Raw genomic sequence first — 17,552 nt, 5'->3', positions numbered from 1 at the left:
TCTGGTGATTTTGCTGAACCTCAGTGAATATCTAATATCACACATGAATATCTGGTCCCAAAACAGTCATAGTCAGTCATATTTTAACTTCCCTCACAGAAAGTGATGACACTGAATCATAAACTGCAGATCTCCTTATAAATAGATGATTAATCCTTAATTCATCTTTCAGAGAGCAGGGAGATTTTTTATTAGAATTTTTTAAAACTGTGTTTTGGAGAAAAAACATCTACTTTGACAAAATATTATGTCCTGTTTTACCTGAAACATGAAAACATTACAGCCATAATGATTTGAATATAGTTTACTGAAAGTGAAACTATATGTTCATGTATAGAAGTGTACCTTGTACTGTCCTCACTGCTATATTGTGAATAAAACATACTTGTGTACTTAATAATTAGATCTATAATAATCAATGACAATCTAACATTAGGTTAACACACTTGGTTGGAAATCACTCTCCACACTAAACCTGTGATCTCACACAAAAAACCCAAAATGGCTGAAAGTGTTCAAACATTAGGAACAAGCAGAGACGTCTGCTTTCAAATGCAAACATGCATCATGTCAGATTGTTTCTCCTGGACTTCTGCACCAAACTGTCCCTGCTGGATCTCCTCCCTCTGGAAGCTCCTCACTCCTCTTGAACAAAGATGGATGAAAATGTGACCTCTGACCTCAGTTAAGCCTCCGGGAGCAAGTTAGTCAAACTTCAGATACACAGTGACCTCTAGTGGCAGTTGAGTGACGACACAGCAGCTGCGGTTTCTGAAAGCAGGTTTAACAGGTTTGGACTCACTTTAAATGAACGAAACAGTACAGACGTGCAGGAAAGCTTTTCTCCAACGTCTCTGCAACGGTTTTTAGAACAATAACTTCCACTGTCATAGCAAAGATCAAACTTTTGGTAGGTCTCTGGATGTCAGGTGCCGGAGATGAAAGTGAACTTTCATGTATTACACATTAGCTAACAAGCAAAAGGTCCACAGTCTGAGGAAAGGCATGAAACCTCAGACACGTGGAACGACTGTGGGATCACTTCTCAATCAGGGAGCAGGTGAGAGCAGCTTCTCCACACCAACTCATAAAACCCACCATAAAGTACCACAATGTGTGCTGGCACAATGAATGATTATTACTGAAAATGATCTTTAAAGTCATCCATCATTTACAGCTGGAATGTAAAGTTGCATTTAGGAGAAGAATTGTATTTTATCTGAGGCTCTTTCCTCCTCTGCTGAAACACAGATCAAGCAGCAACACATTAAACTGATGGTTTGTGATGGGAGCAGCTGAACATTTGTTTCCGAGATAAAACTGTTTTAATTTTGAGCCCACTGAGGTGGATGTTCCACACACGGGCTACAAATTACCAGTGGGCAGGTGTAAACCTTGTGTTATTTAACACAGCCGTATCTCGTGATGAAAAATCTACACTGTCTCCTAACAAACTGCAGAGGTTTAACAGTGTGTGGCTCCCTCTAGTGGATGTTGTGGAGTATTCTGTTGTCTTTGCTCCAAAGGTTTTTGTACAGAGTTTTGCTGTTTCCTGTCACTGTGGGCCTCACAGTACAGTAGTACACAGCAGAGTCAGACAGCTGAAGCTTCTGGATCTTCAGAGGAGCTGACTTTTCTGCTTTGTTGATTTTAGCATCAAATCTGTCTTTTGGAAACTCCTGATCATTATCTTCTGTTCCTGTAGTGTCACGTCTTAAAACATACTTTGGAAAGTTGTTTATTTCTTGTTTGTACCAGAACAAATATGGAAATGGATCAGATGTTTCATAGCTACATCCAAGTGTAACTGTGTCTCCTTCAGCAGCAATGACATCTCCTTGTTCCTGGATCACTTTGTCTTCTCCTTTACACTCTGAGGAAGAACAGAACATGCAGAGGAAGAGATGGATCAATAAACATGATTGAAGTTATTGAAAAGTTCCACAGTGTAAAATGATTAAATCTCCTCTTTCTGTCCTTGTTGTGAGTCGTGTGCAGAGGAAACATGTTGATGTTTGTATCTCACCAAAGAAAAGAGCAGCAAGAATAATCCACAGCCAATGTTCCATCTGTACAACAAGGTTTAAATCAACAGGAGAAACTAGCTGATGTTCAACATTCAGTCTGAGAATTGTTCTCTTCACAGCAGCACTTATTATTGACACAATGATTGAACACAGTGCAGAAGGAGAGCCCCGCCTACTGGATGATGTCGCCCTCTGTCTCCTCTTTGAGTCTCACTTCTCTCACTTCCTCTTCCTCCTGGTTCACAGACTGTTAGCAGCATTTGAATCACTGTGAGGAGGGAGGATGGAGCACTTTGCACTGTGTGCAAGGACAACGACCCAAATGTTCTCCATCACTGAGCTGCTTAATGCTTCTCATGCTTAAAGTGAGACTTGAAAAGCTTTGATCACGGTTTAAATGATTTGGATTTATGAAGCTGTATTTTTCTTTAACACAGAGCAAAGAAAGAACAGAGGAGCTGCAGTGAAACAATAAGTGAAAAGAACAAAAGTAAACCATAAAAGTTAAAGCAGTCGACTGTAGCAGCACCAGGACTCAGAGTTAATAAACCAGCTGCCACATGTGGCTGATTCTATCCTGGGGATAAAGTGAGATTTGGCAGGTGGGTTAACCATCAAATATGGACTGATTCTTATACAGCGCTTTTCTCAAACAACACGCCTCATTCACACCCACTCATACAAGCACTTCTAAACTCAAGTGCAAACTAATAAACACTGACACTCCAATGGATGCATGGGAGGGCAATTTGGGGTTAGTATCTTGCCCAAGGATATCGAACTAGTAGCTGATCTGCTCTACCACGTGAGCCACAACCTCCCCTTATAAATAAGGGACAGACGCACAACACGCAACCAGCTGAGCTTAGTGTTTGTCACAGCTGGGGCTGCAGTCGTGTGGTGTAATGAGAAAAGGATCCACAATGCAGGCACTGGCTGGGGTGCGAGTGAGTGTTTATTTGTAATGAAAGTAAAGTACAAAAACAGGAAATAAGGAGCAGGGAGCAACTAAAGCCTAAACTGGGAACACTAATAAACAAAGCTGAAAACATGAAGCCATGCAGGGAAAGGAGAGCAGAGAGATGCGAGGACCAAACACACAGACGGAGCGACGACAAACAGAGGCAGACACACTATAAATACACACAAGGCAATGAGGGAGTGACACACAGGAGGGGAGCACAGCTGAACAAAGCAAAACAGGAAATGCACAGACTGTTTTACAAACATAATCTCAGAGACACGAACAGGACACCGGAGAGGACACAGGTAGGGACGACAGAAACACTAAAGACTCAAACCCTAAGAACTAATTCGAAACAGAAGAAACTAGAAAATAATAACAATAAACTCAAAACACTGAGACAGCAACCCAGGACCACAGTGTAAATATGCACTGTATGTGACGTTGCAGGTCACTAAACGGGACAGTTGGCAGCTCTACAGGTGGGGAACCCACATCAGGTGTAGCAGTGCAGCACGGACTAAAGAAAATATTAAAATAAATAGAATAACTGAGACTGTGAGCTTCAGCAGGTGTGTTTGCTTTGTGTACAGATGAGCTGCTGCTCTTTGTGCAGACGGGCTTTGAAGCAGCCTGGCGTCATCTGCAGGGGTTTAATGAGGCGAACCACAGAGGGGTTCATGCGTCATGTCAGAGCGCTCTGTCCACACATTCATCAACATGTGTCCTGCTGCCTTCAGGTGTCTGCAGGGCTTCAGTGTGACAGAAATGAGGTGCAAACTGAGTCGCTGTCTGTGTGTGTGGGTGTTACTGTGGGTTTGTAAGGACTCTGCTGCTTCGCTCCTTCAGGGCTCTGCTTTGCAGTGTCGGTGCTGCTGCTCCTGACATTAAACCAGAGGCTGATGTTCATGCATTATACCAGAGGACGAGGTGAGAACATTGTTGCTGAGGCCACAAGAACTGATTATGTTAAAGACTTACTGTTGTTTTATCCTTCAAACATTTTTCAGTTTCATTCAAACTACAAAGACTCTTATGTTTCCTCACAATCCAGAGCAGTTTAACAGTGTGTGGCTCCCTCTAGTGGATGTTGTGGAGTATTCTGTTGTCTTTGCTCCAAAGGTTTTTGTACAGAGTTTTGCTGTTTCCTGTCACTGTGGGCCTCACAGCACAGTAGTACACAGCAGAGTCAGACACTGCAGCAGAGGAGATCTGAAGGTCCAGACGCTTTTTTCCAGACAGTTTTGTGGAGAATCTTGCAGCTGATTTTAGAAACTCTGACTTTCTTGAAATATTCATCCCTGATATGTGGATCAGGAACTCTGGCGGTTTCCCTGGATATTGTCGATACCAGAAGAAATTATCATTGAGATCTGCATCTTGGGAATAAGTGTAGGACAGAGTGAGAGTGTTTCCTTCTACAGTGGACTCTTCATCCTTGACTGCAGTGAGTTGATCACAGCTGACACCTAAAGGAAGAGATAAATGTTGTTAAAGACGATGTTAAACTGTGAGCGCCTGTTCCAGTGATTTCTAGCAAACAGATCCTTTAAAGACATTTCTTCTTCCTGCTTTAACCGACCTGTTAGTGTGATCACAAACAAAGGAAACATGAGCCAGTAATGCAGTGACAGCATCTTCCACACACTATCTGTTCTGTATGCTTCACATATTGAATGTATCTGACAGTGGGAGTCCTTTTCTGCTCTGTGACAGTGTTGCTCCTCCTTCAGCCTCTTCCTCCTCTCATATCTCTGCATGTTACAAACACCAAAACCAAACCTCAACACATGTTACAGCTTTCAGCACAAACTCAGAAACCTCCAGTGTTTTTTTTCCTTTGTGTTTCATACTTTTGGATTTCGTCTTGTACTTAGTAAATAAAGACTGACTGGCACAGCTGGATTCATGCTTTCTGGCTGCTGTGGCATGAACCTGCCACTGGGCGTTGGGCTATTGTCAAGCATTGAGTGTTTTCTGTGTTCTGGAGTTATTAAGATTAAATCGTTGCAATTTGTTTTCACTTTAAAATACTGTGTGAATGTGTGTCTTACTCACTGAAGTGAACATTGATGATTGATGATCATGTTTATGATTCAGGAGTAAATATTCAGCAGTAAATGTTTCCAGCGGAAATTCATGTTAACGGTTCTACTTCGCCGGAACTTCACTGTGACACCGGGCGGAAGTAAACAAAGAAAAAGCAGAAGTACCGTTAGCTTTCCTCCTGCTAGCAGCTAGCTGTTGGAGTAACATGTCTGCTGTTCAGCGTCTCAGAGAGTTTATCAGCGAGGAAGAGGAGGAGATGATGGAGTCTGAGGAAGACTCTGGTGATGAGGAGCCTCACAGAGCAGGTCTGAGCTTACAGCACAGCTGAAGGTAAATTCACATAAATGTCTATAATAACAGAAACGTTCCGCAGTGATCGCACAGTTCATCGGTAAGCTAACAGCGCACATTTCTGTGGACGCTGCTCTACAATCAGACTGAGCAGCTGCTCAACACACACATTTATTTAAAGGCACGGAGGGTGTGTGAGCCTCTGAAGGTTCCACGTGGTACTTATTTCGAATAAAAATAAGTACTTCTGTCAGCAGCGTGTCTGTGCGGAGGAGGTTCTCCCTGAGCAGCAGCTCTGGAACCAGGAGAGGAGCTCCAGTGTGGAGCAGGAGGAACCAGAAGCTCCACAGATTAAAGAGGAACAGGAGGAACTGTGCAGCAGTCAGGAGGGAGAGCAGCTGGGACTGAAGGAGGAGACGGATACCTTCATGGAGTTTGAGTGCAGCACCAACGATGAACACACAGGTATCGCCCAGCATGCAGCAGCAGTGTGTGATTCTCTGCTGGTTTGAATGAACTCCGCATGAACAGATCAGAACAGCATGATCAGAGCGAGCAGATAGCCCTGATAGGGTCGTCTAAAGTGCACAGCAGCCCCACCTGCGCTTCAGACCTGCTGTTTTCAAAAGGTGGCCAATCACAGTGAAGTTGGATTAAAGGATAAAGGAGCTAAAACATCATGTTTCAGGATGAGCTGAGGGGCTGCAGCAGGTCCAGTGTGACGGCCTCCTCGCTCACTGTGAAACATTCAGAATCCTGGACGAGCGCTTTTGCCAGTGTCATTAAAACAAAGCTCACTTTGTAACTATAAATACATATATATTATTTATTAAAGTGTAGAATAGAGCAGGGCGATATGGCCAAAAATATTTATCACGATATATATTTGAAAATTTGCGATAACGATATAACCGACGATATAATTGATGCGAGACAAAATACAACTCCACAACATTACTAGCGCAAAAAGACAACCTTCCATTTAATTTCACTTAAACAAGAAGCTGGTTTTTATGTACATTAAAGCTTTATAAAAATTTAACGGTGCAAATGCAAATTTCTTGCTGAAAGTTTAACCAAAAGGCATTTCCAGTAGAAATGGGCTGACATATCCTGAGCATAACCATGTATAATATCCACTGAAGTTAAAAAGAGGTGCTTTGCAACATTAAACTGCAGTGTGCAGTACGTATTTTTCGGACCATAAGGTGCACGGGATTATAAGGCACATTAAGCGAAACAAAGCAGTCAGATAAATCAAACTTTATTAAACTCATTCTTCTTGCTTCCTCCACTTCTGTACCATTGATTCATTAATGTTGAATTCTCTGGCAGCTGCTCTATTCCCATGTTGTTGCAGTATATTAATGACTAACCTCGTATTATGGATGGATTATCTCAGTTGTTCTCCTGACTGAAGTTTGGTCCGTTTACAGCATCCTGCCATGCGATTGCATTTGTCTCTAACTATCAGGAACTTTAACGTTAACTTTTATAAGTGGAAAAGTGTTAGTGTTCGTCCTCCAGCTTCACTGTTTATGTTATGCTAACATAGCTGTGTCGCTAGCGATCACGTAGCACATCATTATATACCAGCTAGCCCAACTTCAGTAACCCTACAAACGTCACTGCTGTTTAGTTTCCTGTCTTCATTTATGTTGGAAGTGATAGCAGAGCTGTACGTTTGATTTTTTTTCAGAAATCTCTCAGTCAGAACATGCAATATCATGCTTAGGTAACTAGCGAAACTAGCGAGCTAACTTCCGCTAGCTTCCTGCTAACTTCTAACTCCGTTAAATGTAATAACTTTTGTTTTCATGGATGCCTGGAAGTTAAACTTCATAGTTACACCTGGTAAAGCAGCAATGCTGATCGTTTTATTAAAGATGAAAGAATTTAGACAGTTTTTAACTCTCAGTGATGCTGCAGTGTTGTTTGACCTGAAGCATACAGAGTTTAGGACCCAGATTACTCCCAGATTTAAGAGCATCTTAGTCCGACAAATACGACAATAACGACGGCCGCTTGCATGTTCTGCAAAAAAATGTGCTTTGTCGTGTATCTGACGGACAAACACCAAGTTGCACCATTTTTACAAACCAATTGTGGTTCATCTGTTTCACTCAACAATCGGCCATGTGCGTATGAAAACAAAGGCACTGCGCATGCGCGTTTTACTCATATTCTATCGCGATATTTCATTTTCCTATCGTTGCCTAACATTATACCGGTATTACCGTGAACGGTATAATATGGCCCAGCCCTAGTGTAGAATATAAATGTTTTACATACTCATAGTTTTCTTTTATCGAGCTCAGTCCAGACCACACAGCCGTCATGTTGCCACCAACATCGATGACTTTCATGTGATTTCTTTGATTCTAAAGTGTTTGTAGCATTGAAGTGTGTGTCAGTGTGAGTTGTACACACGAGTCAGTGATGTGGTTTCTCTGACTTCGTTCTGATGTTTGATGTGACTCAGCGTCTTCAGTTCACTCTGTTTGTAGCAGACTGACAGCAGGTCTCAGGTCTCCAGGCTGGTTTCCAGTTAAAGTTAACATTCGACTTCTGTAACACAGTTGTGTCATGGACCCAGTCATGTGTTACATTTACTGCACGGAGAATCTCTCTCTTACACTGTGATAGTTCCATCTGAGGCATGAAGCACAGACGTGTAGCCCACATTAGCACCGTGAACTGTGACGACACAAAGACAGAGCACCGACTGACTGACTGTCATTTCACTGTTACGCCGATGAATCTCAAATCTACTTTCCTTTTTAAAAAAAATCTACAGACTCTTTAAAAATTGCTGGACTGCCTTGATGACATGAAATCATAGTTGGCATTACATATTTTGAATGTAAACGGTCAAAATACTGAGATCGTACTATTTAGACCTTCTGACCCTCGTTCTTCTCTTAAGGTTGACCTTGGCGCTCTGGAAAAGTCCAGAACTCTCTTTGATGGCAGTTTTTCATTTGACAAACAAATAAATTCTGTTGTAAGAGCCAGCTCCTTCCAGCTCAGGGCCTTTGGAAAAATTATGAACATCATGTCATCAGCTGACTTTGAGAAAGTGATCCATGCATGCATTTCATCCAGGCTTGACGGCTGCAACAGTCTTTATTCTGGTATCAGCTCTGCTGTCTCATCTGCAGCTAGTTCAGGATGCTGCAGCTCGACTCCTCACAGGCACTCGTAAACACGACTGTTACGTCAAATTGTTGAATGTTGTCATTGTGTTTCTTAAATTTGTCTAAGTTCAAACTATAAGATCAAAGACATTCCTTTGTCTCTGACCACCTCTCCAGCCACTCGGTGCTGGGGGAGGTTTTATTGCAGATACATTCTATCTGAAAGATCTTTTTCTTGTGTTGTAAGCTTCCTGCTTTTATGATCCTTTTGGTGATCAGAAGGACACACACATAGTGCCTTGTCCTAGATCCATTTGGGGGTTTTAGGGTGGGAGGTGTGGGATTATAATAGTATTTTATGCCATGTTAGACCCCTAACTAAAGATTGTGAATTATTATGTAGTTTTAGTTTGCATTATTCTCCTGAATTAGAAGAAGCTGATAACTATTGCATTTGTTAGACTGATTTACATTACATTAGACTGCTGATTTATTGTGAATGAATGATGTTGTTTTATGATGCATTATACTGCTGAGTTATAAGAAATACTGTTTGCAGAAAGTCATCGCCTTATTTGTCTGATTAGAAGAGAACAGAACATGCTGGAGCTTCCTGCTCCATCTCAGCAGGAGCAGATAAAGAGGGAGCCAAGGTCGTAGCTTAGGCGCCGTGAGAGAAGGAATGTGAATGTTTAGGCTTTTATGATTAGGTGGGGGCTACTAGAGACTATAAGAGTTTGAGCAATGCTCCACCATTTTGAGATCTGAGGCTGTCTGCATCAGTGTCCATCTCCCACGCGTGTGATCATTAAAATCATTGTTTGACTGAACCCGACCGGACCAGTGTTGTTATTGTGGTTTTTCCTCCTGTCTCCATCCCCAATATTTGAATCCATAACAGAGGATCTTGTGTAAACTATTGTGTATTGTAACTGTCATGTCAATAAATAGCTGCGAGGAGAGCTGCTCTTTGAAGGATTTGGGCTAGAGACAGGTGATGAGCATTATGCTCCACCGCCTGGTTCTGACCAAGGCTTCCCTCGTTAGCGAGTTAAAGACCAGTTGAAGATGTTCTGTTTTGATTTGTTCTTCATGAGGAATAAGTCTCTAAACTAGCGGGGCCTGTGGAAACACAGACTCAACAACGACCATATTTCCCAGTCTTGGCTCGTTTACACTGGCTTCCTGTAGTTGTAGAATTGATTTTAAGATTTTATTGCTTGTTTTTAAATGGATTGGCCTCCTTGTCCCTCTCTGATCTTCTAACTGAAAATACTCCAAACAGAACTCTCAGGTCCGCTGATAAGTTGCTTCTGATTGTTCCTAGCAGCAGCCTGAACCTCAGAGGAGACGAGACTTTACGATTGCTGTGCCTAAACTTTGGAACAGTCTGCCTCTTCAGTTAGCGTCTCTCCAACACTCCACATTTTTAAACTCTGTCTGAAACACATCTTTACTCAGCAGCTTCTAACTGGGACTCTGTTTTGTTCTCTTTGTGTGTGTTCGCTTTAGTTTGTGCAGCACTTTGTTCAACCTGTGTTGTTTTTAAATGTGCTTATAAACTCATAATGCTGATAATGGTTTTAACTGTAAATATATAAGAGTGACCCTTTAACCCAACACCGAGAGCCTGCTGAATCACACACACTGGCTGAGTGTCAGAACTGGACTCTGCTCTGAGTTTTTGGATCTATTTTTTGCTTACATAAGTAACCTTTGTCTCCTCTCTCTTTGTTCCTCCAGACGTCCCACAGCAGCGTGTGCCCTCACTAACCAGGAGAGGAGCTCCAGTGTGGACCAGGAGGAATCAGAAGCTCCACAGATTAAAGAGGAAGAGGAGGAACTGTGCAGCAGTCAGGAGGGAGAGCAGCTGGGACTGAAGGAGGAGACGGATACCTTCATGGTGACTGCTGCTGAGGAAGGAGAGCACAGTGAACCAGGAGGAGACGAGGAGCAGCTCCTCTGTCACAGCTCTGCTGGAGCTGAGAGCCAGCATCTGGAAGGAGGCAGGAGTGCAGACTCGGGAAAATTAGAAACAGAAGTGACAGCAGGAGGTTCCCCCCCATCAGAGAGTCGGTGTAACTCTGACACGGGTGAAAAGCCTGTAAACTGTGATGGTTGTGGGAAGGACAGAATCCACACAGGTGAATTTTGTCTCGCTCTCACCTGAGCGTCCACGTGAGAGCCCACACAGGCGAGAAGCCGGATTCATGTGAAACACGGAAAAAGGAGAAATCCATGTGAAAGGTGGACTGTTTCCATGGCAACTTTCTGTCTGTCCTAGCACAAGATGCTCGTACAGCAGAAACTCTCAAACTCAAGAACAGTTAAGTGATGGGAGCGCTATTCTGTGAAATGGAGTAAAGGCTTCATTTAAAGCAGTGAAACAGGAAAAGCTGCGCGTTCAGCAGTCACACGACTCTGTGCAGATTGTTCATAAACACAGTCTGATTTTATCTGTCTTTGCATCCTTTTTATTTCTTTTATGCTTCAAATTGTGTAATAAACCAAATCAGATGATATTTGTCTTTTAATGTGACTAAACCTAAAACTACAGCTGCCTTCTAACTGAGCTGTTTCAGGACGTCCCAGCAAGCAAGCATCCAAAATAAAACCAGGACGTTAAAACTCTTAACAGCACGTTAAGAGTTTTAACGTCCTGGTTTTATTTTGGATGCTTGCTTTACTTTGCACAAATTATTTCACAAAAACTTGTAATTTGGTGGATGGAAGGTGGGGGAGAGGTCCTTATCTACACAGTGGTGGTAATTGTTCTGACCATTAGAGAAATCATCATGTAAATGAAACTGTGTAAAGCACCGGTATAAATAAACAAAAAGCATTCTGATGTTGGAACAGCCAGCTCGTAGCACTCTCAAAGAGTAGATCCCTCCTGCCTGAGTGCTGATGCAGCAGAGGGGAAGTAGGTCACCCTCCCTCTCTCACCTCCAGCTGTTTTCCTCCCAGACTGAAAGAAACCAGTTCAGCAGCTGTCTCCAGTGATGCAGCCCAGATGTTTGTAGTGTATGTGTATATTAAACTGTTTCCTGCGTGGGTCTGGTGTCACTGCTTTGTTCATAATGGCCTCTCTTACAGTGAACATGAACGTGGATTTATATTCTCTTTACAGCTTCACTAAGGTCTTGAATATTTAAACCTTTATTTTGAAAATAAGTTAAAAAAAACCTCTCCAGCTGTCTCGCCCTCTGATGTCATCATTGTTTCTTTTTTTTTTTTTTTTCTGCCTGTCCCGTTTGGCTCTTTTGCATCAGAATTGTTGTCTAAAGGCAAAGAAAGATGCCCAACGGATTTACTTTACCAAACTGACCATTCCAGCCTTGCCGTAATGGTCCATTTGATTCACCTTTTATTGTTTATTTTATTTTCACTTACTGAATACGGGACAGACTTGACTGGAGGAAAGAAGGGGAGAAAGAAAGAGGGAAAGAGAAACAGCTGAGAAGAGGGACGGGGGAGAAGGGCAAAAGACAAAAACCAACAGAACGGGCAGAGAAAAAAAAATGCATCTATCGATCACCTGGATCACCTGCTGAGAAAGAAAAAAGAAAACAAGCAGAAGAGAACAAGAGTAATAGAATAAACAACATCACAATGATATATGGGAATATGACAGTAAATACTAAATGTTAAACATTATTGTGCAGCACATAAGATCAACAGAACACAGTGTGCTTTGAGGTAGGAGCCAAAAAGGGTGTAGTTTGTGGGTGTGATCACCCGTGTGTACACCTGTGAGCATGGACGCGCTTGTTTTTAGCAGTCATCATTGTTTCTTACTGGTCTGTTCTTTGTTTTTATCTCATCTTTCATTTTCTGCTCAGAGGTCGACGCAGTTAACGGTCTCCGGAGGGCAGCGCCGCGTCATATCCGGTGGAAGCACCGGCGAAATACTTGGACTGAACCAGAAGTGTGTTGTGCTGTGTGTGAGCCGAGTGTGTGAGCTGTGGCAGTAACACGCTGTTTATGTATTTATGGCTCTGTTTGGTACATTTAAATAGGTTTTAGGAAGAAAGAAGGACGTTTATTCCAAGCGGAACAAAGTATTTGAACGTCCTCCTCCTGCCGGAACTTCAGAGCGGGACATCCGGTGGAAGTAAACAATGAAAAGGCGGCAGTATGGTTGTTCCAGCGTGAACTTTTGGAGGCTTTGTGTTGTTGTGTGAGCTGAGTGTGTGAGCCGCGGCAGCAACGATGCCTTCAGTTCAGTATCTGAGAGAGTTCATCAACGAGCGACTAACTGCTGCTGCTGAACAAATATTCTTGGAGTTTGAAAAAACGATCGTCCAGTACGAGGAAGAGATCGACCGTCAGCGCAGACTGCTGGATATCACCTGGAAACCCCAAATCAAGCTGCACAGGACAGGTGAGTGTCCCTCTGAGGGAGGATCCTGATCACAGCTCTGCGGGACGTTTCTGATTGTGAGGACTTTTTGGAGATGTGAGCTAACAAAGAGCAAACAGAGGACAGGACTGCGCTGCGCTCCATGCAAACAGCAGCTGGTGGATTTGAGCTTTTCTCTGACCTGGATCACTCAATCAGTTCCTTTATGTTTGCTGTCAAAGTTGGAAAACATCAAAAGTCGAGCTTCAGAGCACATTATTTATTCCAGATGGAGTTTATACATATAAATATAACGTTTATATAAATGTATGTTTCCTGTTGCACTTGTGAAAGTTGCAAACAAATGTTGGAAACATGAAGTCGCTGTGCAATAATAAAATATCTAATGTGACTGATCTGCAGGCTGTTGCTCGTCCTCAGCGCTGTGATCTGCTGCTGTGCTGAGGACTGTTTGAAACCAGTTCCACTTTATCTTCATCTAAACACACCTGTTCTGTCTGTGTGTGAATCAGCAGCTGTTTGTGGTGCTGGAGGGGTTTGTGTAGCTGTACCAGGCCCTATCCTGGAGCCGGGCCTGGAGTGAGTGTCTGGGGGCCACAGCCCATAAAAAGCTGCGCGAGGGGCTTTAGGGGTTCAGTTCTTTGTGCCTCGAGCAGTTTCATCTCTGACCAGTCTGGCCACAGAGGTGAGGAAAGCCACTTCTCTGGTGGACGAGCGATACCAGCAGGATGTAGTCGGGCTTGCCAAAACGCACAGCTCGTGTTATAAAACGAAGCTGCTGGAGACGGCTGCACTCTGGCCTGGATTTGCCTTCTGTGGCACTCGTATCCCCTCTGTGGGTGTTTCCACAGGACAAAGTGAGGATTCAGAGGTGCTCCTGCAGGAGGACGGGTTGGACTCCACCCTGGGCCGTTTGCTGTCTGGGGTGCTCCCGCTCCCTCCCCCTTTTCCTGTCTGCTCTGCTGCCCTAATCTGTAAAGTGAATCCAGGCCTCGTACTGCTGTAACGTTTCATGCTGGAGAACGGTTTGACATCTCGTTCAGCTTCCACGGCTTCAGATGAATTTTCACTCATATTTACTTTTTGTGAATTCATCATTTTCTGCAGGGCGTCAGACACTCGGAGTAAAACATCGATTCATCATTTCTGCACAGATCACTGACCTTTGTTTCCATATTGAACCCAGAATCATTCAGGCTCCGTGATTAAAGGTTTGGAGTATGACAGTTGCATGTAGTGTAGCATCGTCTTCTCATACAGCAGTGACCTGTGTGTGATGCGTGGAGGGTGTGGGAGCTTGCACAAGTGATGCAGGTTATCTGTCGTGGAATTTTCTGTTAATGAAATCTGCAACACCGTCAGCTGTGGTCAAGCTATTTTACTTACTGCATGCAGGAGAGCCAACACACATCAAATATCAAAGTTCACAGTCATGGGAGCTCTTGTCCTTTTATACCCTCACACACAACTCTCAGTATCTTTCAGTTACAACAGGTTTTTGTCACACAGCCTGTTGCTGGGCAGAGAGCAACTCCCACTATCTTTTCCCAGGAAGCTCCTGGCACTGGTCTTCTTGGGGGGTTTGTCCTTGTACACTCGAACAGTTAGCAGATAACTTAGTGAAACATCGTTAAGCAAAGCTAAACAGTTTTCACCAGGTCACACTGACACATACATACAGTTCATCTAATCTAAATGTGGAAATGTGAAAACTAGAATTTTCCCATTACACTCTTTAACAGAAAAGTGCTTCATTTTATTCTAGTTTTTGCTCTTATACATACTTATGGCTGCAGTGAATATTTACTCAGTTTTCTCTTTTTCATCACATCAATTTTAATTTTCTGTCTCTCCAGACGTCCCACAGCAGCCTGTCTGTAAGGAGGAGGAGGAGGTTCTCCCTGAGCAGCAGCTCTGGAACCAGGAGAGGAGCTCCAGTGTGGACCAGGAGGAACCAGAACCTCCACAGATTAAAGAGGAACAGGAGGAACTGTGCAGCAGTCAGGAGGGAGAGCAGCTGGGACTGAAGGAGGAGATTCATAGCTTTACGGTGCCTTGTATGTATGAGGAAAGTGACGACAGTGAATCAGAACTCCTCGGGCAGCAGCTCCTCTCTCCCAGCTTTCCTGTGGCTGAGTCAGAGGATCATGAAGGAAGTAAATATAGAGATTTAGGAGTAACTGAGAATGCAGAGGTGAAGCCAAAGAAGAGAAATCACAGTGAAAATGCAGAGAACCCTACACTGCCAATGAGTCAGTGTAACACTGGCACAGGTAACAAGTATGTATCATGTGATGTTTGTGGAAAAGCCTTTAAGAAAGGGTACCAAATGAGGATCCATCAGAGAATCCACACAGGGGAGAAGCCGTATTCTTGCACCACGTGTGGGAAAGGTTTTACTCAAAGTGGTAGTTTGTTGAGCCACATGAGAACCCACACGGGGGAGAAGCCGTATCTGTGTAACACGTGTGGGAAACGTTTCAGTCAGAGCAGCAGGCTGTCCATCCACACCAGGATCCACACTGGTGAGAAGCCGTACCTTTGTAAAACCTGTGGGAAGGGATTTAGTGACCCGTCGTCGGTTAAGCAGCATAAGGTGGTCCACACAGGGGAGAAGCCGTATCTGTGTAACACGTGTGGGAAACGTTTCAGTCAGAATAGCAGTTTGTGGGCCCACATGAGAAGTCACACAGGGGAGAAACCATATTTCTGTAAAACGTGTGGGAAGAGTTTCAGTCAGAGCAGCAGGCTGTCCTCCCACACCAGGATCCACACTGGTGAGAAGCCGTATCCCTGCAAAATGTGTGGGAAAGATTTTCGCTCTCAGTATCATTTGACTGTACACATGAGAAACCACTCTGATAGTAAGCCTTACCCTTGTAACACGTGATGTTTCCAGTGTCCATTGGAGAGTCTGCATCTTTGTAGCGTAACTTCACAGGATGAGATGGCTGCTTCCAGCTGCTGCTCATGTTTGCACTTCCTGGGTTTGTGTCTCCAGCTGAACTGAAACAGCAACCTCTCACTTGGCTAGCAGCTCTGTTACTCATCACACTATGAATCCTCTTATTTCACCGGTCAACAATTTGTGTCTGAAAAGGCAGTTTCTGAACTGCAGGCTGAACCGCTGCTTTGCTCATAAGTACTATAGTCAACTGGGTCTGGTTCTCTGTGTACCAGCAACTAGACGGATCACTGGCAGAAGCACCAGAGCTAAACAGGACTGCAGCCATAGATCACGTGTTTTACTGGGTATCAATCTGGCAGTGATATAAAAAGTCTGATCAGTGGAAATCAGTTCCTGGGTTCTGTTTTCTATAAAAGCTGTTTTGTAGGATTTCTTTGAGACTCTGGAAGAAAACATGTTTGACGTCTCTGCTTCAGTAGAATCAGAGGCAACAGTGTAAATATGAGAAAGATGCAGCTCTGATCTTCCGCCTGCATCGAGGTTTTCTTCTTTACCTCCATCACTCTGTTTGCACCTGAACGTTTAGTGGAAGATGTTTGGTTTGTGTCCTCAGTGATTTTTGGATTGAAGTCAGATGTTGAAGTTTGTGTTTCAAGCATGCTTTGTTTTCAGTTCACATCTTTTTAAACGTTTCCGTCTTTAGAGCTGACACTAACAAACTGTACGAGCTGTTTGACGTGTCGATGTGAAAGGATCTTTATAAATAAAGTTTCCTTCCACAGCAGCTCTGTCTCTGTCTCTGATCTTTACTGCTTCATTTCTCTGTTGTCTTTGTCATCAGTCCAATGACACAAGAATCAGAGGTTTAACAGTGTGTGGCTCCCTCTAGTGGATGTTGTGGAGTATTCTGTTGTCTTTGCTCCAAAGGTTTTTGTACAGAGTTTTGCTGTTTCCTGTCACTGTGGGCTGCAGAGCACAGTAGTACACAGCAGAGTCAGACAGCTGAAGCTTCTGGATCTTCAGAGGAACTGATGTCTTGTTGAGTTCAGCATCAAATCTGTGTTTTGGGAACTCTTGAGCGTTTTCAGTTCCAGAAGCATCTCGCCGTAAAACATATTTCAGATAGTCGTTCACGTCCTGTTTGTACCAGAACAAATATGCGTATGTAGAAGTTGTTTCATATTTGCAGTAAAGTGTAACTGTGTCTCCTTCAGCAGCAATGACATCTCCTTGTTCCTGGATTACTTTGTCTTCTCCTTTACACTCTGAGGAAGAACAGAACATGCAGAGATGGATCAATAAACATGGTTAAAATGGTAAATGGCCTGTATTTGTATAGCACTTTACTAGTCCCTAAGGACCCCAAAGGCCTTTACATATCCACCCATTCCACTGGTGATGGCAGCTACATTGTAGCCACAGCCACCCTGGGGCGCACTGACAGAGGCGAGTCTGCCGGACACTGGTGCCACCGGGCCCTCTGACCACCACCAGTAGGCAACGGGTGAAGTGTCTTGCCCAAGGACACATCGACCGAGACTGTCCAAGCCGGGGCTCGAACCGGCAACCTTCCGATTACAAGGCAAACTCCCAACTCTTGAACCACGATCACCCTCAAAAAGTCACCATTAATCAGACTCACACATTTATTTAAGCAGAGGAAACATGTTGATGTTTGTATCTCACCAAAGAAAAGAGCAGCAAGAATAATCCACAGCCAATGTTCCATCTGTACAACAAGGTTTAAATCAACAGGAGAAACTAGCTGATGTTCAACATTCAGTCTGAGAATTGTTCTCTTCACAGCAGCACT

At 43.5% G+C, this 17,552-nt stretch overlaps 2 protein-coding genes and 2 long non-coding RNA genes across 6 annotated transcripts in view; 2 read left to right on the top strand and 2 right to left on the bottom strand.

The window, feature by feature from the left end:
• The window catches only part of LOC309693968 (T cell receptor alpha chain MC.7.G5-like), an 87,148-nt gene extending 69,596 nt beyond the window's left edge, over nucleotides 1-17,552 (bottom strand). Inside the window, exons 1-2 of one of the 2 annotated variants that reach the window (XM_082513659.1) lie at nucleotides 17,426-17,552; nucleotides 16,700-17,004 (exon numbers count right to left, since the gene is read on the bottom strand). In XM_082513659.1, the coding sequence (XP_082369785.1) occupies nucleotides 16,700-17,004; nucleotides 17,426-17,468 (348 nt within the window). In that variant the 5' untranslated portion in view covers nucleotides 17,469-17,552. Of the gene's footprint in view, nucleotides 1-1,576; nucleotides 1,874-2,026; nucleotides 2,364-16,699; nucleotides 17,005-17,425 lie in introns of those variants that run through there. The other variant, XM_082513658.1, reaches the window with a different exon arrangement.
• LOC309693988 lies at nucleotides 2,965-5,005 on the bottom strand. The gene is made up of 2 exons (XR_014272763.1): nucleotides 4,574-5,005; nucleotides 2,965-4,460 (listed from the first exon to the last, which is right to left on the bottom strand). It is a non-coding gene; the product is annotated as an uncharacterized lncRNA (long non-coding RNA).
• LOC309693983 lies at nucleotides 5,066-10,883 on the top strand. Of its 2 annotated transcripts, none has more exons than XR_014272754.1 (3): nucleotides 5,066-5,370; nucleotides 5,589-5,796; nucleotides 10,212-10,883. It is a non-coding gene; the product is annotated as an uncharacterized lncRNA (long non-coding RNA). The 2 variants fall into 2 exon arrangements; XR_014272755.1 differs by having other exon boundaries at nucleotides 5,067-5,370; nucleotides 5,586-5,796.
• On the top strand, nucleotides 11,836-16,523 carry LOC309693948 (uncharacterized protein). The gene is made up of 2 exons (XM_082513627.1): nucleotides 11,836-12,852; nucleotides 14,688-16,523. The coding sequence occupies exons 1-2, from the start codon at nucleotides 12,681-12,683 to the stop codon at nucleotides 15,719-15,721; spliced, it is 1,206 nt and encodes a 401-aa protein (XP_082369753.1). The 5' UTR covers nucleotides 11,836-12,680; the 3' UTR covers nucleotides 15,722-16,523.

The sequence above is a fragment of the Aulonocara stuartgranti genome (assembly GCF_965226115.1).
Source record: "Aulonocara stuartgranti genome assembly, chromosome: 18".
NCBI lineage: Eukaryota > Metazoa > Chordata > Actinopteri > Cichliformes > Cichlidae > Aulonocara > Aulonocara stuartgranti.
Note: the sequence above shows the minus strand (reverse complement) of the source record. Positions and strands in the feature narration are given on the sequence as shown.